The following is a 19,466-nucleotide window of genomic DNA, read 5'->3' as shown; positions in this document are numbered from 1 at the left end:
GTTGTACGGAGTAGCATGCTTTAATATCTTCCATGATATTCTAAAATCAGTTTTAGTGTCTTTCAACTGCCAAATGTGCTTACTGAGCTCTGTGTTGAGTCTCTTGCTTGGATTGGTGAAAGAAGCTTTGTGGTTTGTAAATCTGGTTTTAAAGGAGTTTTTAGTTAGGCCTACGTAGGTTTGGTCGGGCTTCTTGACTTCAGTAATCACTGTTGCCTGATAGACAACGGATTCTTTGAGGCAATTGCCAGCCATGGGGCAGTCGGCCGGTTATCTGCAGTTGCATGTTCTAGATGGCGGCGTGTTCTTCTTTGACAAGGATGACCTGTTATGGCCGTCGATGGTTTGTTTAACATTGGACATGCAGCTGTAGCTGATTTTGACCGTGGTACGGTTAAAGATCTTATGTAACACGTGGCCCTTTGGGAATTCTTCGTCCAGGATCTTGAGGAAAGCCCGTCCTACGTTGGTGGCGACATTTTGCTGTATGGAGGGTTGTACCAAATAATCTCTCTGTGGCGATTCTTTCTGTTAGGGATTGGAGGATCTGCTACCCTTGGAGGATAAAATTCAAGGCGGTGCTTGTGTCCGCTATCGTCAAGGGCCTTCTGGTAGAGTGGCACTGCTTTGTTGAAGGACTCCTCGTCAAATGAAATCTCAGAGAGCCGGTTGTTGATGGACTTTGGGATGTTTTTGATGATCTGCGGTGGATGGTTAGATTTCTTGTTGACATAAAGAGGGATGTTGTTGGGCTTAGTGTAAGGCATGTATTTACCGCTAGTTAGGTTAAGGGTGACGTCGAGGAAGTTTACGATTTTCTTGTTGGCTTCAATAGTAATTCTAAGGCCATGTTTGCTGAAGATGGCGCACAGGTCTTTCTTGATCAGCTCTACTTGGCGCGGTGGTGCGGTGGTTACACCAAGGCCGTCATCTCTGTATAAGCCGAAGTTGTTGCCATGTTTCTTTTTGATTTTGTGTAGGAGAAAAGCGCCAACGAGCTCACATGATTCGGCCCCGTAAGCACATTTGGCAGTTGAAAGACACTAAAACTGATTTTAGAATATCATGGAAGATATTAAAGCATGCTACTCCGTACAACCCCGCTTCCAACCGATGTAATTTGTGCCTATGGGAGAAGTATTTTATAATTTGCCGACCTGATTTATCCACACTGAACAAACGAAATGAACTCGTTACTTCCTGTAGACACGCAAACAAATTCCTCCTCAAAAATTTCAAAGCTGGCACGTAATTATTTTTTTATATGGCCATTTTTTTTATGTCCGTTGTTTATCCGTAACAGAAACCATTGTAAACTTGAAGCTTGAATTTCCGGTCATCTAAATATAAGTCAGTGTCACGCTTACTTCCATTGTCACGCGGATTTTAAGCGTCTATTGTTTAAAAGTAGAAACCGTTGTAATCTAATACTTTTCCACTCATTCTGTATATATTTTGACCAGCTTTACGTTGTAATTTTACATTTGGCTATTTATCTGATGAGTGCCGTACAGGTTGTGCGGTACGAAACTATATAGCAATAAATATGCCAAGTCAAATCTTCAGTTGACCAGACTGTGTTTTAATTTATGCTCTAGTTTTTCTATTGAGCACTCTGACAGCAGTTCTGCAAATCAACTAATATATATATATATATATATATATATATATATATATATTTTTTTTTTTTTTTTTTTTTTTTTCGCTCGAATTCGCGCGGCTTAGCTCCGGCTCGGGCTGACAAGTTTATTAACCTCGCTTCGCGAGGAATAATAACCCAATAATCAGTGCTGTGTATTTGTTTTGCTTTCTACTCGTAGACGGAATTTGTCAGTTTTGAAATTGCCACACATATTATAAAACCGGCATTTCTTTTTCCCTGTAGATATTTCTCCATGACCAAATCTCTTGACATCCTGACGTCTTGAGGAATCGGCAAATTGTTTGTTTATTTGAAATTCATTGTACGTTTCAAGTTACACGCGTACGACTTCAAGCGCTTGTATAATAAATGCTCGCAGGTATTTGCAGCTCGGTCAAGTAAAATACACTGTATGTCTTGATATGTAATATTTCGTTGTGTCCTAACGATTAAAGATGTTTCTCTAAAACTTTAAAACCGCTAACAATTCACAGCATTTTGTTGCCATGTAAGCAATACTTGTTGACAACAGTTTGCAATTAGGGGGAGTCGACAAGGTGAGTACTAGCCATGGTAGAAGTGGCGGGATTTCCAGCTCCAATTTGCTTTTCCTAGAGTAACAGAAACGTCAAGGTATGTTTATTTTGCACAATAATGAAAGTTTTTTAAGGTCGAGTTACAAATTAACAAGACCGAAGTTTATTTTTGGAAATAGGCCTAATTGTCGATAAATCTTGTGTGATTTGAGCCGAACACATTGCAAGTTCTCCGATTTTCTCTGAGAGGGAAGCAGTGCGAGTCCGAACTTGAGACTTGCTATGGTGACTATTTTAAATAACTATAAGTTAAGGCTGTAAAGTAAAATTATCGAAAACGGAGGTACCAGGAGCACTTTTGTGCCGTTAAATATCACCTATATTTCGTCGCTATTTTTAGCGCTCTTCAAAGGTGGTTTTAAAGTGTCCGCTAGAATCACAAAATGAATATATTTAAAAATGTTTAGTAGAGGAAAATAAACAAGAATAGTTGTTCATAGTTTGTGTAAAATTTGACTTCAGTTCAATTAAAGTTCTTTTAAGCATTTGGCAGTGCTTCGTTCTCGCACCTTATCAGTTTGAACCTTCAGTTGGCCGAAACACCGCACTTTGACCGCATTTAAATTTTTGCGAATCTCTCAAAATTAAAACGTCGCTGGAACTTTTAAATATGATTTTCGAAAATAGTTCACCAAAGGGTATTTTTGGACCGAATATGAACGATTTGCCTAATTGGTCGTTGACGGCGAATTCTCGATCCTTACAGGCAGCCGCTCTTAATTATTTCAACTGACATTCAATTCTCGTACCGCAATTAACATCATGATTTCCATGACTAAAGACGAACGTTACAAAATAACATTTCATTGGGAACTATAAATTTTGGGAGTTAGTTTTCTTCGTTTCTTCTTAGAAGTAGAAAAGGTGACTGAGATGACGTATTAATTATGTTGAGGAGTTAATTGCGACTTATTAAAGAGGCAGTACAAACAGCTTGTCCACCCACGAAGCTGACATCATTTAGCAGGTGCAAAGGAAGTACTTTTCTGCGGAAGATATTTGACAAATCCGCAGCTGTACGCTCAATCTTTTATCGTCCGTAATGGCCAATAGGTTGCTAAATACTCTGGCCTTTCTGGCTAGTTTGAGCTTACTTTTATTTGCATTTGTAGTGGCAAACTCTGACTTCTGTGGGACTGTTTTTGAATCTCAACCTGGTAAGTAGACTAAAGATAATCACTCTGTTATGTCCTTTCTTCTAGTTTTTCCGCATGCAAAGATAAAATGATTCTATTTCCTTTTCTTAACAGACCATTCTCTAGACGGCCACGCTATTAAAACGACTGTTGTTGGTGACGAGTTCGAATGCCAGCTAAAATGCTTTGCCAATGGTAGTTGCAAGTCATTTAACGTGCACCCGAGCAGCTCCAAAGCAAACCGCCGTATTTGTGAGCTAAACAACAAAACCCGGCAGATGAAACCAAAAGATTTGAAACCGAAGAAAGGATCGACATACTATGGCTCTATAAAGGTAAGACAAAGCCGATATACCTACCAGTGGTTGGACCTTGTCATAACTTATTAGGGACCTTAAGATTGGAATACGCCTACAAGATTTTAAAGAATACAAATTCCAAATATCAAACCACAGTGAACAACCGCAGAACTCTCTCTTTCCTGATGCTTACCAGCAAGTAAGGAGACTGTAGAAACAAGATTGGTGTAACAAGTGATTATCTAAAGCACGCGAACTAGATCTTGTCACCGTTCAGTTTGGTGTAAACGATAAACCAGTTCTGATGTTAGAATTGCTGAAAGTAAATTTTTAAAATCGTTAAAAAACTCACCCGCGTTAGCAAAACAAACAAACAATTCACCTGTTTCTTAGCGTACAAAACAGACAAAACGAGAAAAAGTTGATTATTATATACGTGTATTTGTAAGAGAAAATACCAGTTTAATTCATGAAGAAACTAACAACAATTAAACCAAATGCTAGGCATCAATTAATTGATTCACATGCATTGTGAATAAGATTTCCACCGCTTGAGAATCACACGAAAACAAATTGATAAAAAAATAGCTAACGGTGGGTTCAAAGATGGAACTTGGAGAGCAATTTCTTCCACTGAATTTGACCTGCTCCTTCCTCCCATCAAAAGGGCACTGTTATTGTTGTTCAGTTATGGTTCGTTGGAAGAAGCCGTGGCGAGGTGAAAGCACTTGGTCGCGGCCATGGGTGATTTCAGTTTTTCAACCAAAGAAATCCGATCAAGTTTTTAGCTTTTGACACAAATAATCTTTTGCTGTTTCTTGTAAGGAACTAACTTATTTAATATGTGTGTGCGTGTGTGTGTGTACGTTTGCGCGGTCAAAGTTAATTATCATAAGTCCATATTGTAATTCTAATATAAGATAGCTATTTTTTAAAAGTGAGGAAGCCTGACTTTATAAGCCTTGTGGTTTCTTTCAGGTTTTCTCGTCATTTATTTTTTTTCGTCAATTTTCATCATTTTTTTTTCCATATGTAATTGTTGTATATGGCAAAATAAATATTGTATTGTATTGTATTGTATTGTATTGTAAAATCCACCTTTAGGAATTTCCTTTATAGCTGTAGCACTTAATTTCCAAGTATTTTTGGCACAAACAATCCAGTCCAACTCCAAAGAAGCTGAAAGAATTCGTTGTTGCTGCAGCAGCACAAAACGAAGAAACCACATAAATGTAGAAATGGCGGGCTCAGCCAATGAGGAACAAGTATTTTCGCTCCTAGACCAATCCGGAGTGAATAATTTTGCCCTCGGTGAAAGGAAAATTAAGAAAGAATGCCCTAATTTTGCCTTCTATGTTATTAAATTTCAAAATTTCCAATATTTTTCCTTTGGCGTCTCAGCGGATGACAACCATTGAAAAAGTTTACAATCCATTTTCTTAGGAACCAATGGAAATATCAAGGAAGCCTCACACACTTTCTAGTTTATTATCTTGTGATTGATAAAGTCTAGTATGTTTGGATATTAGCAATAACGCAAAGGCTCGTAATTCACTACAGTAAACAGTCAATTACTCAGTTTTCAGTCTAAAGGCTTGCGCGCTTCTATGTAAACAAACAAGGCTTCAAAACTTACTATTTCAGATTATTCATTTAGCTTTATGGGTGAAATATTTGAAACGTGATGCAAATTTGCAGGAATGTCTCACATATTGCAATTCACTCACAACTGACAGGTGTCCTGTATTGACAATGGCCGACAGCGCAAAGGACATATGTCGACCTCAAGGAGTGGCGGACACTGTTACCCGGGATACACAGGGAGAAAATGCGCTGGTAAGTGACACTTTCGCATTCATAGGACGGGTAATCTTTACCTTTTGGCTGTTTAGGTTTAAAAAAGAAATCCTCGCCTGACAACCTTAATCTCGTACCCAGTTGTTTGTCTTCGTATCCGAAGAGTGAGAAAATTTCAGTACGAGATTAGGCAGCTCTAAGTAAAGTGGTAGGATTGAAAATTGAAAGCTTCAGGAAAACACAAAGCAACAAGAAGCTGTAGACAGCTTGTACTCGCGGCGCCTTTAACATTGGTACCTGTTCGTTGTAGTTAGCTTCTAGCAAGAGGCGAAGACCTGCTACATGTTGGCAATGAGTGGTATATCTTCAGCTTCGATGTAAGAAATATAAAACAGTACAAAAACCATTTTCAAAATTGTCCTTTAACTGTACAGTTGGCATGATGTTAGCCTAAACCTTTTTTACCTTTCTCCTTATTAAGGAGGCTTGCAGCAGTTTTTCTGGACTTAGGGTGGAAGTTTTGAAATTAAGATCTCGCATACAAGATAGACTTCGATCTCCTTCATACTACATCATTATTTCAACATATGATCAAAGTTAATTTTCTCATCGGTTTCTAAGCAACAGCTATTACCATAGTAGCGGTTATCAATATGACCAATATCTCTGGCAATATCTCTGTAAGAGCGTTTTTAAGTACGAGGAAAGACCTTTTAACACAAAAGACAAAGTGTCAAGTTTTATTTTGCCCGAGATATTGGTGAAAAAAGCGGGAATAAACAAAATCACCCCGTAAAAAATGATCCATTATTTGCTTTAAAACGCTTTTACAGATTTTTTTTTTCTAAATTCGCCTACAAGTTGTCTAGATTGAGTAGTTTAAATCCCTTAAGTTTCGTCATAAAGTGTCTGACTAGATTTCGAAATATAGGACAATGTTTAGAATGAGAGGCTATGCGCTACCTTGCTGTGGTAATAGTTGTTGCTTGGAAACCAATGAGAAAATTAGCTTTGATCATATGTTGTAATGATGATGTAGTATCACAGGGGGCCCGCACAAACTATGTGACCGTTTGTATTTTGAATTTATAGAGGCAATGTATGGGAATATCGAAAATCCTCGTATTATCGTACTAGATTGCGATAGATATTCTCATTTAACATAAAAAAAACGTACTTTTACCTTAAATGTTGTGTGTTGTCGTTCCTGAGGTTGAAGACGACGATTTTAGCCATTTGAAGGGTTCGGCGTTGAACGTTCACTCGAGCGTAATAGAAGAGTGACAAGGGAGGAAAACTTATTTTGAAAGGGTTCCAGCGCCGGAGCGATTTTTCCCCCAAAAAACGCATCGCTCCGATTTCAAACTTCACAGCATAAACGTCAAAAGATTTTCGATTCTTCTCGTACCTTCCAATCGAAAATCCATCCAAACGGCCCGGAGCTAGTGCTCGAAGAAAATCAAAATCCCACAGTATTCGAGCGATTGGAATGCGTAGCAAAATTCATACGTGCCATTTTCTAACGTCGTCCAATCAGAAAGGGGCAATCAGCGGGACGGTTTGTGGCTGGCACGTATGAATTTTGCTACGCATTTCAGTCGCTCGAATACTGCGGAATTTTGATTTTCTTCGAGGACTAGCTCCGGGCCGTTTGGATGGATTTTCGATTGGAAGGTACGAGAAGAATCGAAAATCTTTTGACCTTTATGCTGTGAAGTTTGAAATCGGAACGATGCGTTTTAATCGCTCCGGCGCTGGAACCCTTTCAAAACAAGTTTTCCTCCCTTGTCACTCTTCTATTACGCTCGAGTGAACGTTCAACGCCGAACCCTTCAAATGGCTAAAATCGCCGTCTTCAACCTCAGGAACGACAACGCACAACATTTAAGGTAAAAGTACGTTTTTTTGTATGTTAAATTAGAATATCTATCGCAATCTAGTACGATAATACGAGGATTTTCGATATTCCCGTACATTGCCTCTATAAATTCAAAATACAAACGGTCACATAGTTTGTGTGGCCGCCCTGTGGTAGTATGAAGGAGATCGAAGTTCATTTTGTATGCGAGATTGTAATTTCAAAACTTCTACCCTAAGTCTAGAAAAACTGCTGCGAGCCTCCTTAACATTCCCTCTCTTATAAAAGATGTAGCGATGATCAATCATCAAACTTCTACTTGTTCAGCCGCGATATGCGCAAATAACAATCGCTATTTAAAGTGCCCCTGGGACGAAAATTTCATTTTCCATCTTTTTGCATTTTCGTGTAGAATATGACCTTCTTACTCATGTTACCAAGTTTCAATCCTTTACGGCGATTGGAAGTATTTTTTTAGCCTTTTATTCGAGATTTCACGGCCGCCATTACTTGGCCTTGTTCGGCAAGTTAACAAGGCCGCTTGGCTCAAATTACAGCAAGTGACGTCATTGGCTCAACACGAAAAATTCCACATGGCTAATTTACATATGGATTCTACTTCATAAACTGTATTCTGCTGTTATTTAGTTTGCAACAGCCGAATACAGTTTATGAAGTAGAATCCATATGAAAATTAGCCATGTGGAATTTTTTCTGTTGAGCCAATGACGTCACTTCCACTAATTTGAGCCGAGCGGCTTTGTTAACTTCCGGAACAAGGCCAAGTAATGGCGGCCGTGAAATCTCGAATAAAAGGCTAAAAAAAAAATACTTCCAATCGCCGTAAAGGATTGAAATTTGGTAACATGAGTAAGAAGGTCATATTCTACACGAAAATGCAAAAAGATGGAAAATGAAATTTTCGTCCAAGGGGCACGTTAAAGGGACACAGTCACCTGCTGCACATGCGCATTAGATACCATTTCTTAGCTGATTTGCATATCACACTTCATCGCACGTCTGGCGCTGAGAAGCGCATCCATTGAAAAATCTAAAATAATTATTATAGTGATCATAGACCTAATATCATATTAGAACATTTATTTCCTTGATACCATGGAGAATTTACTGATGGACTTGTCCAGGGAAAGCCAAACGTCAACGAATACCTCTGAATTCGAAGAATCATTTAATCGTTTATTTCGGTATCCGGTCGCGTGAAAAATTATCTTAGCTGTTTCTACGTTTCACAGTGTTTGCATAAGAAGTAAATTGAGTTCAAATATTACAGAATATGTCAATTTTAAAACGTAGCGAATCCACTGAACTGCAGTGTAACGAAACTACTTTGTAGCGAAACGACCGGTAAGCTTTATTTCAGCTTTCAATCATATATTTTGATTTTCTAATTTCGCTTCTACAGCTTCTCCACCATGTAAATTTAGGAACCAAACCCATGTCATTGCAAGAACGATTGCTCGACCTGTAGAAAACAAGGCTCTTCTAGAGGATGTCCTTGTCGAGAAGATAATCGACTGTGTACTGTGTACCGAAGCTTGTCTTTGTCTGAGCTCCAAACCAAGCAGCCCTGACGCGAAGTTCGAATCGTTAACGAAGATTCTCTCCGCACAAACCTTTCGCCAGGTTGAGAAAACGCGATTTTCCAAATATACGTCATGGTGATCAGCTCTCCAATGTTTTTGATTGATTTCTCTCCTTATTTTAGTCGAAGCAGGCGATTTCTTCAACCGAGTGCCTTCACGTTTCCCACCTCTTCTTTTCATGTTCTGTTGGAGACGCGATCCATACTGTTTTTAACCAAATATGATAAAATAATATCATAGGATGAGCAAAAGCATACTCAGAAACAGGTTTTCAGTAAAAGATTGAAAATCCAATAAAACACTGAGAAGATTGAAGCGGATTTCTAGATGTATTCGACGCGTACTTTTGATTTCAGGTTGAGATAGACGCTTTTCAAACTAACAAAACTAGTGTCCAGGTCAGCGCGGTCGCAAAGGTGACTGTGCTCCTTTAAATAGAAAATTTGAAGCCAGATGAAAATATGGATTTATTGAACACCCACTGATATCATTTTCTTTCTTGACTAATGCCTTGCAGAAGCGATTGGTTCCCATCCAGACCATCCCGCTCAGTCATGCAAACACATCCGGGATATCAGAATCTCTAACAAAAACGGGGAGTACTGGATCGACCCCGAGAGGAATGGAAACCCTTTAAAAGTCTACTGTGACTTAACAACTGATGGAGGTAGGTCTGGGATTGTGCTTCCCTTAAGAGACACTGAAGTCCCCATCCCCCACTGCAGCCCCCTAGTAGGGTGAATGGAATGGCTTCTGGACTTAACATCTAATCCTACTTAAGGTGGGGGTAAACATGAATTTGAATGGAATTTTAGGTGGTTTAAAGAAGGGATAAAAGAAAGACAATTATTTTTGGAACCCCAACAGACAGTTGCCCCCAACGCAAGAGCACACCAGGTTGGTAGGGGACTGTTTGGGTGTCCATATATCAATTTTTAACTTCAAATTCTAATTTTTAAACAACATCAATCTTAACTATTTGTTATTCTTCAAATTTTACCAATCTTTTGAGAAAAACTGTCTCCTCCCAAATTCACCTAAAAATCACTAAAAAATTTACAAGACACCCCAAAACATTGATTTGTCTGTGAGCAGAGGGTTTTTCTATAGCTTGAAACGCGAACGAGATATTTCCATTAAACCGATTTTAAGTGGCGTGAAAACGGCTTTCAGGTGTACCCCCCGGCGGTGGGGGGGGGGGGGGGGGGTGCAATGCCAATGGTGTGGGCTTACCACAAACGGAAGGGCACCAGGCCGCCAACTTTGCGGGGTAATAAAGCCTCCAAAAATTTTGCCCAAATGAAGGTTATGTTTCTTGCACAAAAAAACGCGCACGTATTCGAAATGACCACATTTTGATTAGTTTACCGTTTCCTAAGGTTTAACCCATGCACCCTGCTTGGGTTTAACTAAAGTTACGTTCCGTTGGTTTTGATCTTCCAGGCGTAAATTTCTTTACCATCGTTACATTACCAAAAATAGTTATTTTATAGTGAGCATTGTCTTGATCATAATTTATAGCCTTTGTGTGACCCCAGCACCATTTACATTCTTTTGTTTTGGATCATCAACGCGTAAATTTCTAGACCAAGCAGGAGAGCGGCCACATTAGCTAAATAACTCACTTAAGTTACCACTGTCTTAAACTGAAGACCAAATATAGTTAAGGGGTAGATGTGACCGCAACCAACATGTCATCTCCTGATCATCCTTTGAAACTTGCTCATTTCAGGTGGATGGCTTCTTGTTTTCAACGTAGTGATTGGCAGTCCAGCCACCCACCCTCAGTTGTCCAAACAGACGTCATACCGTGGTATAAGTGATTACAAAAGCAACAACATGGTTGTCAAAAATAGCGCTATGAAGGAGCTGAGAGCGCACTTGTCCTTCACTCAACTGAGATTCCACTGCAGAAAGCAACAGGTGGGACGTACATTCCATGTGACCACAGCCGCTAACAGCTCTGGGGAGGCTGTAGTCCAGTACTTCAGTGGTCAGACCAATGTCTTGCCTGGTTCATGTGGCTCGTTTGTGAAAATGGAGAATGACAACTCAAAGTTAGCAAATGATTGTAATCAGTGGGCAGATAAACAATGGAGCTCTAACAGTCATGGGGATAATGGCGACGGACGACTCTACCATCACGTTGCCATTGTATATAATAATTACCACTGGCTTCTTGGTACATTCCATAACAGATGGGAATGTGATGACTTCAAAGTTGGCCTGTCGCCTGGCGATTTCTGGAAAGTCTTTGTTCGTTAGGAACTGATCGGGCCGATAAATCGGTACTTGTAAATAAACCTTAACAATCATGATCTTTGTTTTCACATTTGACCTTTGACATTACACTTACACAGGCCTCTTGCGGCGGTCAAACATGCAGCTCCTGCGAATTCTCATCTGATCGGTGAAAAGAAGGAATCCTTATCCGGCGCAGTCACTAAGGCTCATTTCTGCTTTGATTTTTTCCATAAAGAAATCATCAACCACATACTAAAAGTTTCAATTTCTACCAATGCCTTTTTAAGGCCTTTTTACAACTCATTTATTTTATTGCTCATGTACAAATAGAACATAGAAGACAGGGGCTCGTTTGCTTTGACTGTTGTTTTAACGAGGTCTGTGTAACATTGTACCATACGTTCGGGAGATTCCTTAGCGCTTAAGCAGTGCTTTGCTGTGGTCCTTTTTATTATGCTGTACAAGGTGATTGTGACGTTTGAGTCTCGGGATGAAATCCTAAACTGTGACCATTCAAACGAAAGCTACTGAGCAGTGCTTCACTGTGGTGCCTTTTGTTATGCCGTGTACAAGGTGATTGTAACGTTTGAGTCTCGAGATGAAATCCTAAGCTGTGACCATTCAAATGAAAGCTACTGAGCGGTGCTTCACTGTGGTGCTTTCTATTATGCCGTGTACAAGGTGATTGTAACGTTTGAGTCTGTGGATGAAATCCTAAAGTGTAACCATTCAAATGAAAGCTAATGCGCAGTACTTTCCTGTTCTGCTTTCTATCATGCTTTACAAGGTGATTATAACGTTTGAGTCTCGGGATGAAATCCTAAACTATGACCATTCAAATGAAAGCTACTGAGCAGTTCTTTCCTAGGCCTGTGGTGCTGTTTATTATACTGTACAAGGTGATTCTAACGTTTGAGTCTTGAGGTGAATCCTTAAGTGTGACCATTGAAATGAAAAAGTAGCGGAATTCTGCGGTGTTGCTTCTTATGCTAGTAAGAGGTGGTTCTAAGTTTTCAGTCTGTGGATGGAATCCCCAGGCGTGACCATTCAAATGAAAGCTAATAAGCAGTACTTTCCTGTCACTCTTTTATATATTGTGCTGTAAAACATGATTCTAGCGTTTGCGTCCAGGGATTAAATCCCAAAACTGTAGCCATTCAGGATCACCTTAGTTCGTAGGAGTCATCCCTCAGCACCAAGACGCTCAGTTAGTCTGTGGATCAAGAAAACACAGCCCAACTCAATCAGACAATTATGGTAACAACATCAACAACACATCCTTTATTTAAACACAATCAGGTTTTAAGCTTAAAAATGCTTGTGAGGTCGTGAAAGGTAAAACCTACAAGATAAAAAATTTAATATGCATTTGAAATGGTACACTAATAGTGATATTTAGGAGTAAGAGGATAATAAGAGAAAATTAATAGAAATTGTTTAGTAAATTTTAAAACGTAATAACATTTGTAAACGGTGTAATGACTGGGGAGTGATTGCACAGACTGGACGTTAAAGTCAAGTTCTTTAAATACTTTTTCACCTTATCGTAGAAAACGTTAAAAGTAAATCCATTGTACTTTGAGACGGCGTTCAATAAAATAGCGCCTTTATGACTAATATAGTTTTTAAAATCGCGCTACAGTACTCGTATTATGTCTTTTAAGATTGTAGCCCGAACGCTTGGAGTTTACCAAGTGAGACAGTGCTCGTGGGGCTTCGCCATTGAGCACTTTATAGATTAGTTTAATTAAACGTAATTTGTATTCGTAACTGATTGTATTCCAGTTGCAGTGTCGGTATACCTCATCAGTTGGCATGTGTTGGGGTAGGTTATAGATTACTCTGGCGGCTCCACGATGGAGTACCTCTAAATAATTTACATGTTCTAAATTATTACAACCTCCCCATACGACAAGGCCATTTAAGACTGAAGGGAGGATGACTTTAAAATACAAATCTAACAGGACTGCTTTGTTCAAGAATGAGCAGGTTCAACTTGTTAGTAAAATTCTTCTTTACACTGATTAGATTCCAGTTTTGACCAGGAGAGTCTGTTATCAATAGTTGCCCCCAGAAGGCGAATGTAATTAACCCACTCGATCCGTTTTCCGCCAACAACTACAGAATTAAGTGATCTGATGTACGGTTTTCTTTGAAGTAACGTTGCTTCGCACTTTGCCGAGTGAAGTGTTTAAGAGTTCTCCAACCACCAGTTATTAATTTGGAAAGCGTGTCATTTAGAGAGGTGGTTGCGTTATCGACCTTGTTGCTGATACAATAAACGGTAGTATCGTCTCCGTACATGAATACGGTGCCGGAAGTAATGGAAGTCGGCAAGTCATTGGTATGCATGGCGAATAGTGTGGGGCGCAATACTGAACTTTGAGGAACCCTTACAGTGACATTTGACACTGATGAGCGCTGGACACAAACAGACGGTAAAATTGAGATTGACCCTTTAGAAAGTCGGCCATCCAAGACAGTACCGTTCCTTTAATTTTAAAGTGAGGCTTAAGCTTACGTAATAGGATTTCGTGAGAGATGAAGTCAACGAATTAGAAGGCCACGGCAAGCACTTGATTATTTTTGATGGCTTTTCGCCAGGTTTCTGTGAGGTGAACCAGTAGTAGTTCAGTGGAGTACCCCTCCCTGTAGACCCACTGGTAATCAGTACCCAAATTATTTTCAAGAACATGCTTCACAATAGTTTCCGTTACATATGATGCCATTATTTTGATTGGGACTCCTATTTTTTATTTTATTGTTATTTAATTTTATTAGCTTCGCCTATTACATGATACAGAAAAGGAATAAGTATAATAAATGCTAAATTAGGCATGGATACCACAACAGCGGTAAGCCAATTACAGTGGTTCCAGACTTGGGAGCGAAACTACGCCTGTAGTTATTCATGTCTGTCTCACCGTCTTTCTTGTGAACTGGAACCATCCGAGCTTTTCTCTATTCGGAAAAGGTTCTCCGAGGTGAGCACTGAATATTAATAGGCAAGTAAGAGTTGTGGTGATGGATGGTTCAGCTAATTTTAATAGTTTGGGAGGGATGTCATCAGGTCCAGTGGCTTTACTAGGTTTGAGACTCTAATTTATTGCAAACAAAGTCTTCGCACACGTTGATTTCCGACGGAGACGGAGGGGACTAAACTTCCTTTATTATCGTTTTGCTGGATGTTGTTGTGAGATCCTCCCTCGAACCTGTCTCCAATAGTAACAAAACGTTCGTTCATTAGATTTGCTTTCTGTTTGTCAGAGACTGCAAGGCTACCGTTTAAGGACGGTGCCTACTAATACCAAAATATTTTTGTGCGGTTTATGACTATGCGGGAAAAGCAGATCTTAGAAAGGGCTATTGAAATCCAAAAAGAAAATTGGGGGTAACCTGGCATTTTTCAGAGATAATTAAACAATAATATCTCTAAAATGCGAAAAAATGTACAGCAATGTATGGGATTTTTTCCTAAATTGAAGCTTAATTATCTCTGAAAAATGCATCGTTACCCCAACTTTCTTTTGAGATACCAAAGCATTTGCTAAGTTCTATTTTCTCTGTATAGTTTTAAACCGTCCAAAAATATTCCTGTATTAGCAGGCACCACCCATAGGAAACTCGAGTATCTCGAGATGCGCAGAACGTATGCGCAGCAACAATAGTAGGCACCCTCTTACCCAGAGTCTTCGTTCTCCTTGACCAGCGGTCGGGAAACGAGCGACCCTGGAAAGATCCGATTTGAAGTCCGAAAATATCGGACCTCCGGTTAAATTGCGCATGCCTAACAAAACGAAAATTAAAAAAAACCAGGGGGAGTCCCTCCGCGGTTGTTGCAGAAGCCGTACATTTTGCTTAGAAGTTATCTGAAGGGAAAATGTTAGGCTTAGGGATAAACAAATGCAGATCCTAAAGAATGTTATTGTGGAGAAGAAAAATGTCCTAGCCGTGCTGCCAACCGTTTTCGGCAAGTGGTTAGTTTACCAAATCATGCCACCCTTCGCAGATTTCATGGATTCTGGCTTCAAACCGACAGAAACTAACTCAATTGTATTAGTTATATCACCTCTTAATGCGCTTACAAGAGACCAGGTGACTAAGGTGAGATAGTGTGGTTTGAAAGCGTGCATTCTTAAAGCCGATCGTGTGGCTTTAGATGGAGAGGACGACGATGGAGAACAAGTTTGTTTATCTGAATCAATGCAAAACCTGAAGAACTTTCAATTGATCTTTGCTCACCCGGAAGCCCTAGTTGAGAACAAAGCAGTTATGAAGCTCCTGAAAACGACAGAACTTCAAAGGCGTATGCGTGCTATTGTTGTATAATAATAAAAGTAATAGAAGTCTTTATTTCCTCACAAGATAAAAAATACATATCTCATGTCACAATATTAGAGTAAAAAGTACATACATCTAAGTTATTTACAATTAAAATACGCTCACATAGCTAAATTGTATTTTAAAATTAGGCGATTAACGTAAGAGTTCTTGAATCTATCTGTATTAACTTTCGGATACTGCTTTGTTTGATTCCTTAAATTGGAAGTCGATACTTTCTTCTTGGGTAATAGCCCCCTTAGAGGGTGTCGGTCTATGCCAGATACATTATTAAATACTTTTCTATCCTGCTTTTCTAGAAGGTTCTTGATAGAAAAAGATTTAGATGTTTATTTACGTTTGTAACATCTATCTAGAAAACACTGCATAGCTGTCAGCTCCGCCTCAGAAGCACCATATACCGACAACCCATAAGTGATGCTAGGAAGCGCAATACTTGAAAACAAGTGATCTAACTCCGCCTGAGAATAACCTTCCTTACGTAAGGATCTTAATATAAACAAGTGCTTATTCGCCTTAACTTGTCGATGAAGCAAATCTTGATGTTGACTGGTATGCATGTGAATTTTATTATCAAGACTTCATATTGCTTTCTTAATCATACTTACCGTAATCATACTACGCCTTAGTCATACTGTTTCCTTATAAGGAGTACGGAATGATTTATATGTAAATTTTATACGCGTATTCTAATTTTTCAAGGGCACTCTTTAATTGGAGTCTCACTCTGCTGTGTATCTCTCGCCACTGTATTTTCTTGGTCGGTGAAAGCTCAAACAAATAAATAAATAAATAAATAATCTCTTTTGACTATTGTTTTGTGATATTCTGTTTTTTCAGTTTCAGTCTGCAAAATTACTTTAATGCAGACGAATGGTTTATTTGCAGTAAAAACCATACCTAGGACACAGGCAGCTTGCTAACATTTCAAACTGCAATCTGGCAAAAACATTCTTTTAAATTAAATGTGTCTAAAATGATTTCAATGGAAATAAAGTTTGACAAGCCTGAAGCTTTATTCAAGTTGCAGGGGCCTCATCACATATAATTTGCAATGACCTTCCAATCAATAAATTCTGGAAAGTCCAATGATGTTGACAAAACGTGCATTCCAGTTATACTATACTTTAATTCTTACTGGGTAATATTGAGGAATTTTTTCCAATGTTGTATTTCTTGTTATGGAAAGCTTGGAACACTGGGAAGCATTTTCCCAAGAGTACCTTGGCTTAGGCTTACAGCCACTGCTACAGAAAAGGTCAGAACAGAGATTATTGACTCTCTGGGCATGTTCAACCCAGTTTTAATTGTTGCCAACCCAGACAGACCAAACATCTATTTTTTGTCATCACGGGGCTGTCATTAAGAGGCAGGGGCTTGGGCTTTCCCCTGGTTACTAAGAACGTGGCCCCCGGCTATTTTCATAGGAAAATAGAAGAAGACTAGAACCAAAAGAAATTCCTAGCTGTTTGATTCCCCGCCAACTTGTTGTATTTATCCAGCAACTTGAAATCTTAGTGGCAGCCCTGCATCACCCAGACCAGACAGAGGAGATGATAAATTTAATACAATCTTGAGTCTTCTGGTGGAAACATTAAAGAAAGAAAGAATACAATTTCCACTAACTGTGATTTTTGGCAATTTGGAAACTATTTCGTCATGTTATGCATTTTTTAGCTATGATATGGGAAAAGAGCAGTATGAGCCCAGTGGTGCCCCACCCAAGGCAGAAAAGATGTTGTTTACACATGTTCATGCACAGTACCCTCTTAGAGAAAAAGAAAGAATTATTGATGGCCTTACCTTTGGAACTACTAAATTCAGAGTTATATTTGCAACTGTGGTCTTCGGTGTTGGATTGGATGTGTAGTAGGATATCAGACAGATTATTCACATAGGTGTACCATGTTCAATGGAGGAGTACTTCCAGGAGGCAGGAAGGGGTGGGAGAGATGGCCTTCCATCTAAGGCACACGTGACATTTCAAAAGCCAGAAAAAATATGTCCCCAGTAATGCGAGAATATGTACAAACTGATAAGTGTTAAAGAGAGGTGATCATGGGATACTTTGGATTTACACCGCTGCCGTTTAATTCAGATCAACTAGTACATAGCTGTTTTGACTATCATGAAAAGCTCTGCAAATGTGAGGACTGCTTACTTTACACTGTTGCGTCTATGCTGGACCCATCATCGACAAACGAATTTACCTAAACACGTGAAAAGGAAATCCAACCTCGCTCCAGCCTGACTACTGAACGAAAATCCAAACTCAGTTGTGAAGAACTTGCAAACTTCAGGCTGTCACTACCTGGTCATGGCTGTCTCGTTCACTTTTGCAGCGCTTTAATCGAATTACTGATTTTTGTTGTGCTGTGGACATTTCAAAAATTTCAGTGAATGTTTTAAACTTGAGGATCTTGTTATAGCAGGGCCGACATATATTTTCGAAGGCAATCCGTCTACGATGTCACATTTAAATCTCGTTAGCCTCTGTAGGAGAACTAAATTGATTCCTTCGTGGCTTTTGGTCCGTGAAGATCAATGAGATGTTTTCGTTCGAACACATTGTCATTGCAGCATCAGCACATTGTAATCACTAGAAGACTTCGCCAGTTTTCTTGGCGTAGTGTCCGCCATATTGAAGTTCTTTTTAACTTCCGGTCATTTTTATTGTTTTCAAATGCACCAATCAAAGTTGATCCTCCAACGGAACTCTCGAGAGTCGCTCGTTTCGTCAAGCCTGCGCAGTAAGGAACAAAGACTCGAGGAACGAGATTGGGTTTCGTCTGACTGGATTACTCGCTTCCATTATAAAATTCCAGTAAGCCATCGGGAACTTTACCAAGGCTATTTTCTCCCCGAAGTAACGAGTCTTTAGGATCCTTAACTTGGTTGTGATTTCAAATTTTGATTCTGTTATAGCAAGCATAAATTTTCTTATTTTCCTCACTAACAGCCGGTTTAAACAGTTTAAACCTGTAATTCATTATGGTCCTCGTATTCTAATTCAATTATATCACATTATTGACTTTTGAATTTCAGAGCAGACTTAATCTAGATATTCAAATTTAATACACAACAAGCAGCGCGAGCGTAAGATTATTTTTTACTAAAGAACGAACAAGAAATGTTGCTAGATCTTGCTTATTTCATTGGGTGTCAGAAAGATCAGAAGTTGACTCAATGGTCACTTTGGGCGGGTATGGTCTAATGGCCAATATACAATGGCCGCCAAGCTTATCAAAACTCTGGAATACCATTATCCAATCATCCAGCTTTTAATAAGTAAAGATGCACAGTACCAACAAGGGTATGAGTAGGGCAGGGTAACTTGGGGTTTGGCAAGGCCGGACTACATCCTGCAATAGATAATGATAACTTAATGGATGTCTAGACTTTGCTTTAAGTTATCCCTCGGACGACCATGGAAGCACCAAGCCACCCCTTCAACTGTGTGGTCAAAACAACATCCCCCGTCCTTTTCACACTCATCTCGCTGTATTACTATAGTCACAAATCCATGAACGCTAAGGACAGACTTCCAAAGAAGAAAAGGATGTCTGTAGCGGCCAACTGCGCTGGGCCAGGCTAATAACTCGTATTCACTCAGGTAAACACACATTTAATTTACGCAGGAAACTGAAACATCAGAGCATCTGTATGTCTGAACGATATGCTAGCTTTCAAACTTTGTGCACAATACAGAAATACAAGCAAAACAACCGAGCGAAAGCCATACTTGCAAGTTATTGTGCTTACATTCCGACGATCGCGGTACAAACCTAGAAATCCGTACGCTTACATGGAGAGAAGAAATGCGCCTACACATTTTTAGTCAGCGGTAATAACAACTTCATGTAGCGAATACGAAATGAAACTTACAATGTTCATTATTGTTCAACCTTTCGACATGATAAGCTTGGTTTGAATCACTTTTGGAACCGCT

General features: G+C 39.3%; 1 protein-coding gene and 1 pseudogene across 1 annotated transcript; both read left to right on the top strand.

Annotated features, from left to right (window-relative positions):
* Positions 1-3,304: 3,304 nt before the first annotated feature.
* LOC146479965 (uncharacterized) lies at positions 3,305-11,362 on the top strand. Its single transcript, XM_085110259.1, has 4 exons — positions 3,305-3,709; positions 5,410-5,509; positions 9,450-9,599; positions 10,665-11,362. Exons 1-4 carry the CDS (start codon positions 3,653-3,655, stop codon positions 11,195-11,197), a joined length of 840 nt encoding a protein of 279 aa, XP_084966385.1. The 5' UTR covers positions 3,305-3,652; the 3' UTR covers positions 11,198-11,362.
* A 481-nt stretch (positions 11,363-11,843) lies between these two features.
* Positions 11,844-18,293, top strand: LOC146479964 (uncharacterized; annotated as a pseudogene).
* Positions 18,294-19,466: the final 1,173 nt, after the last annotated feature.

Source organism: Pavona decussata, unplaced genomic scaffold (assembly GCF_977016875.1).
Source record: "Pavona decussata unplaced genomic scaffold, jaPavDecu1.1 SCAFFOLD_58, whole genome shotgun sequence".
In the NCBI taxonomy this organism is placed as follows: domain Eukaryota; kingdom Metazoa; phylum Cnidaria; class Anthozoa; order Scleractinia; family Agariciidae; genus Pavona; species Pavona decussata.
This window is presented reverse-complemented; position numbering and strand designations above follow the sequence as displayed.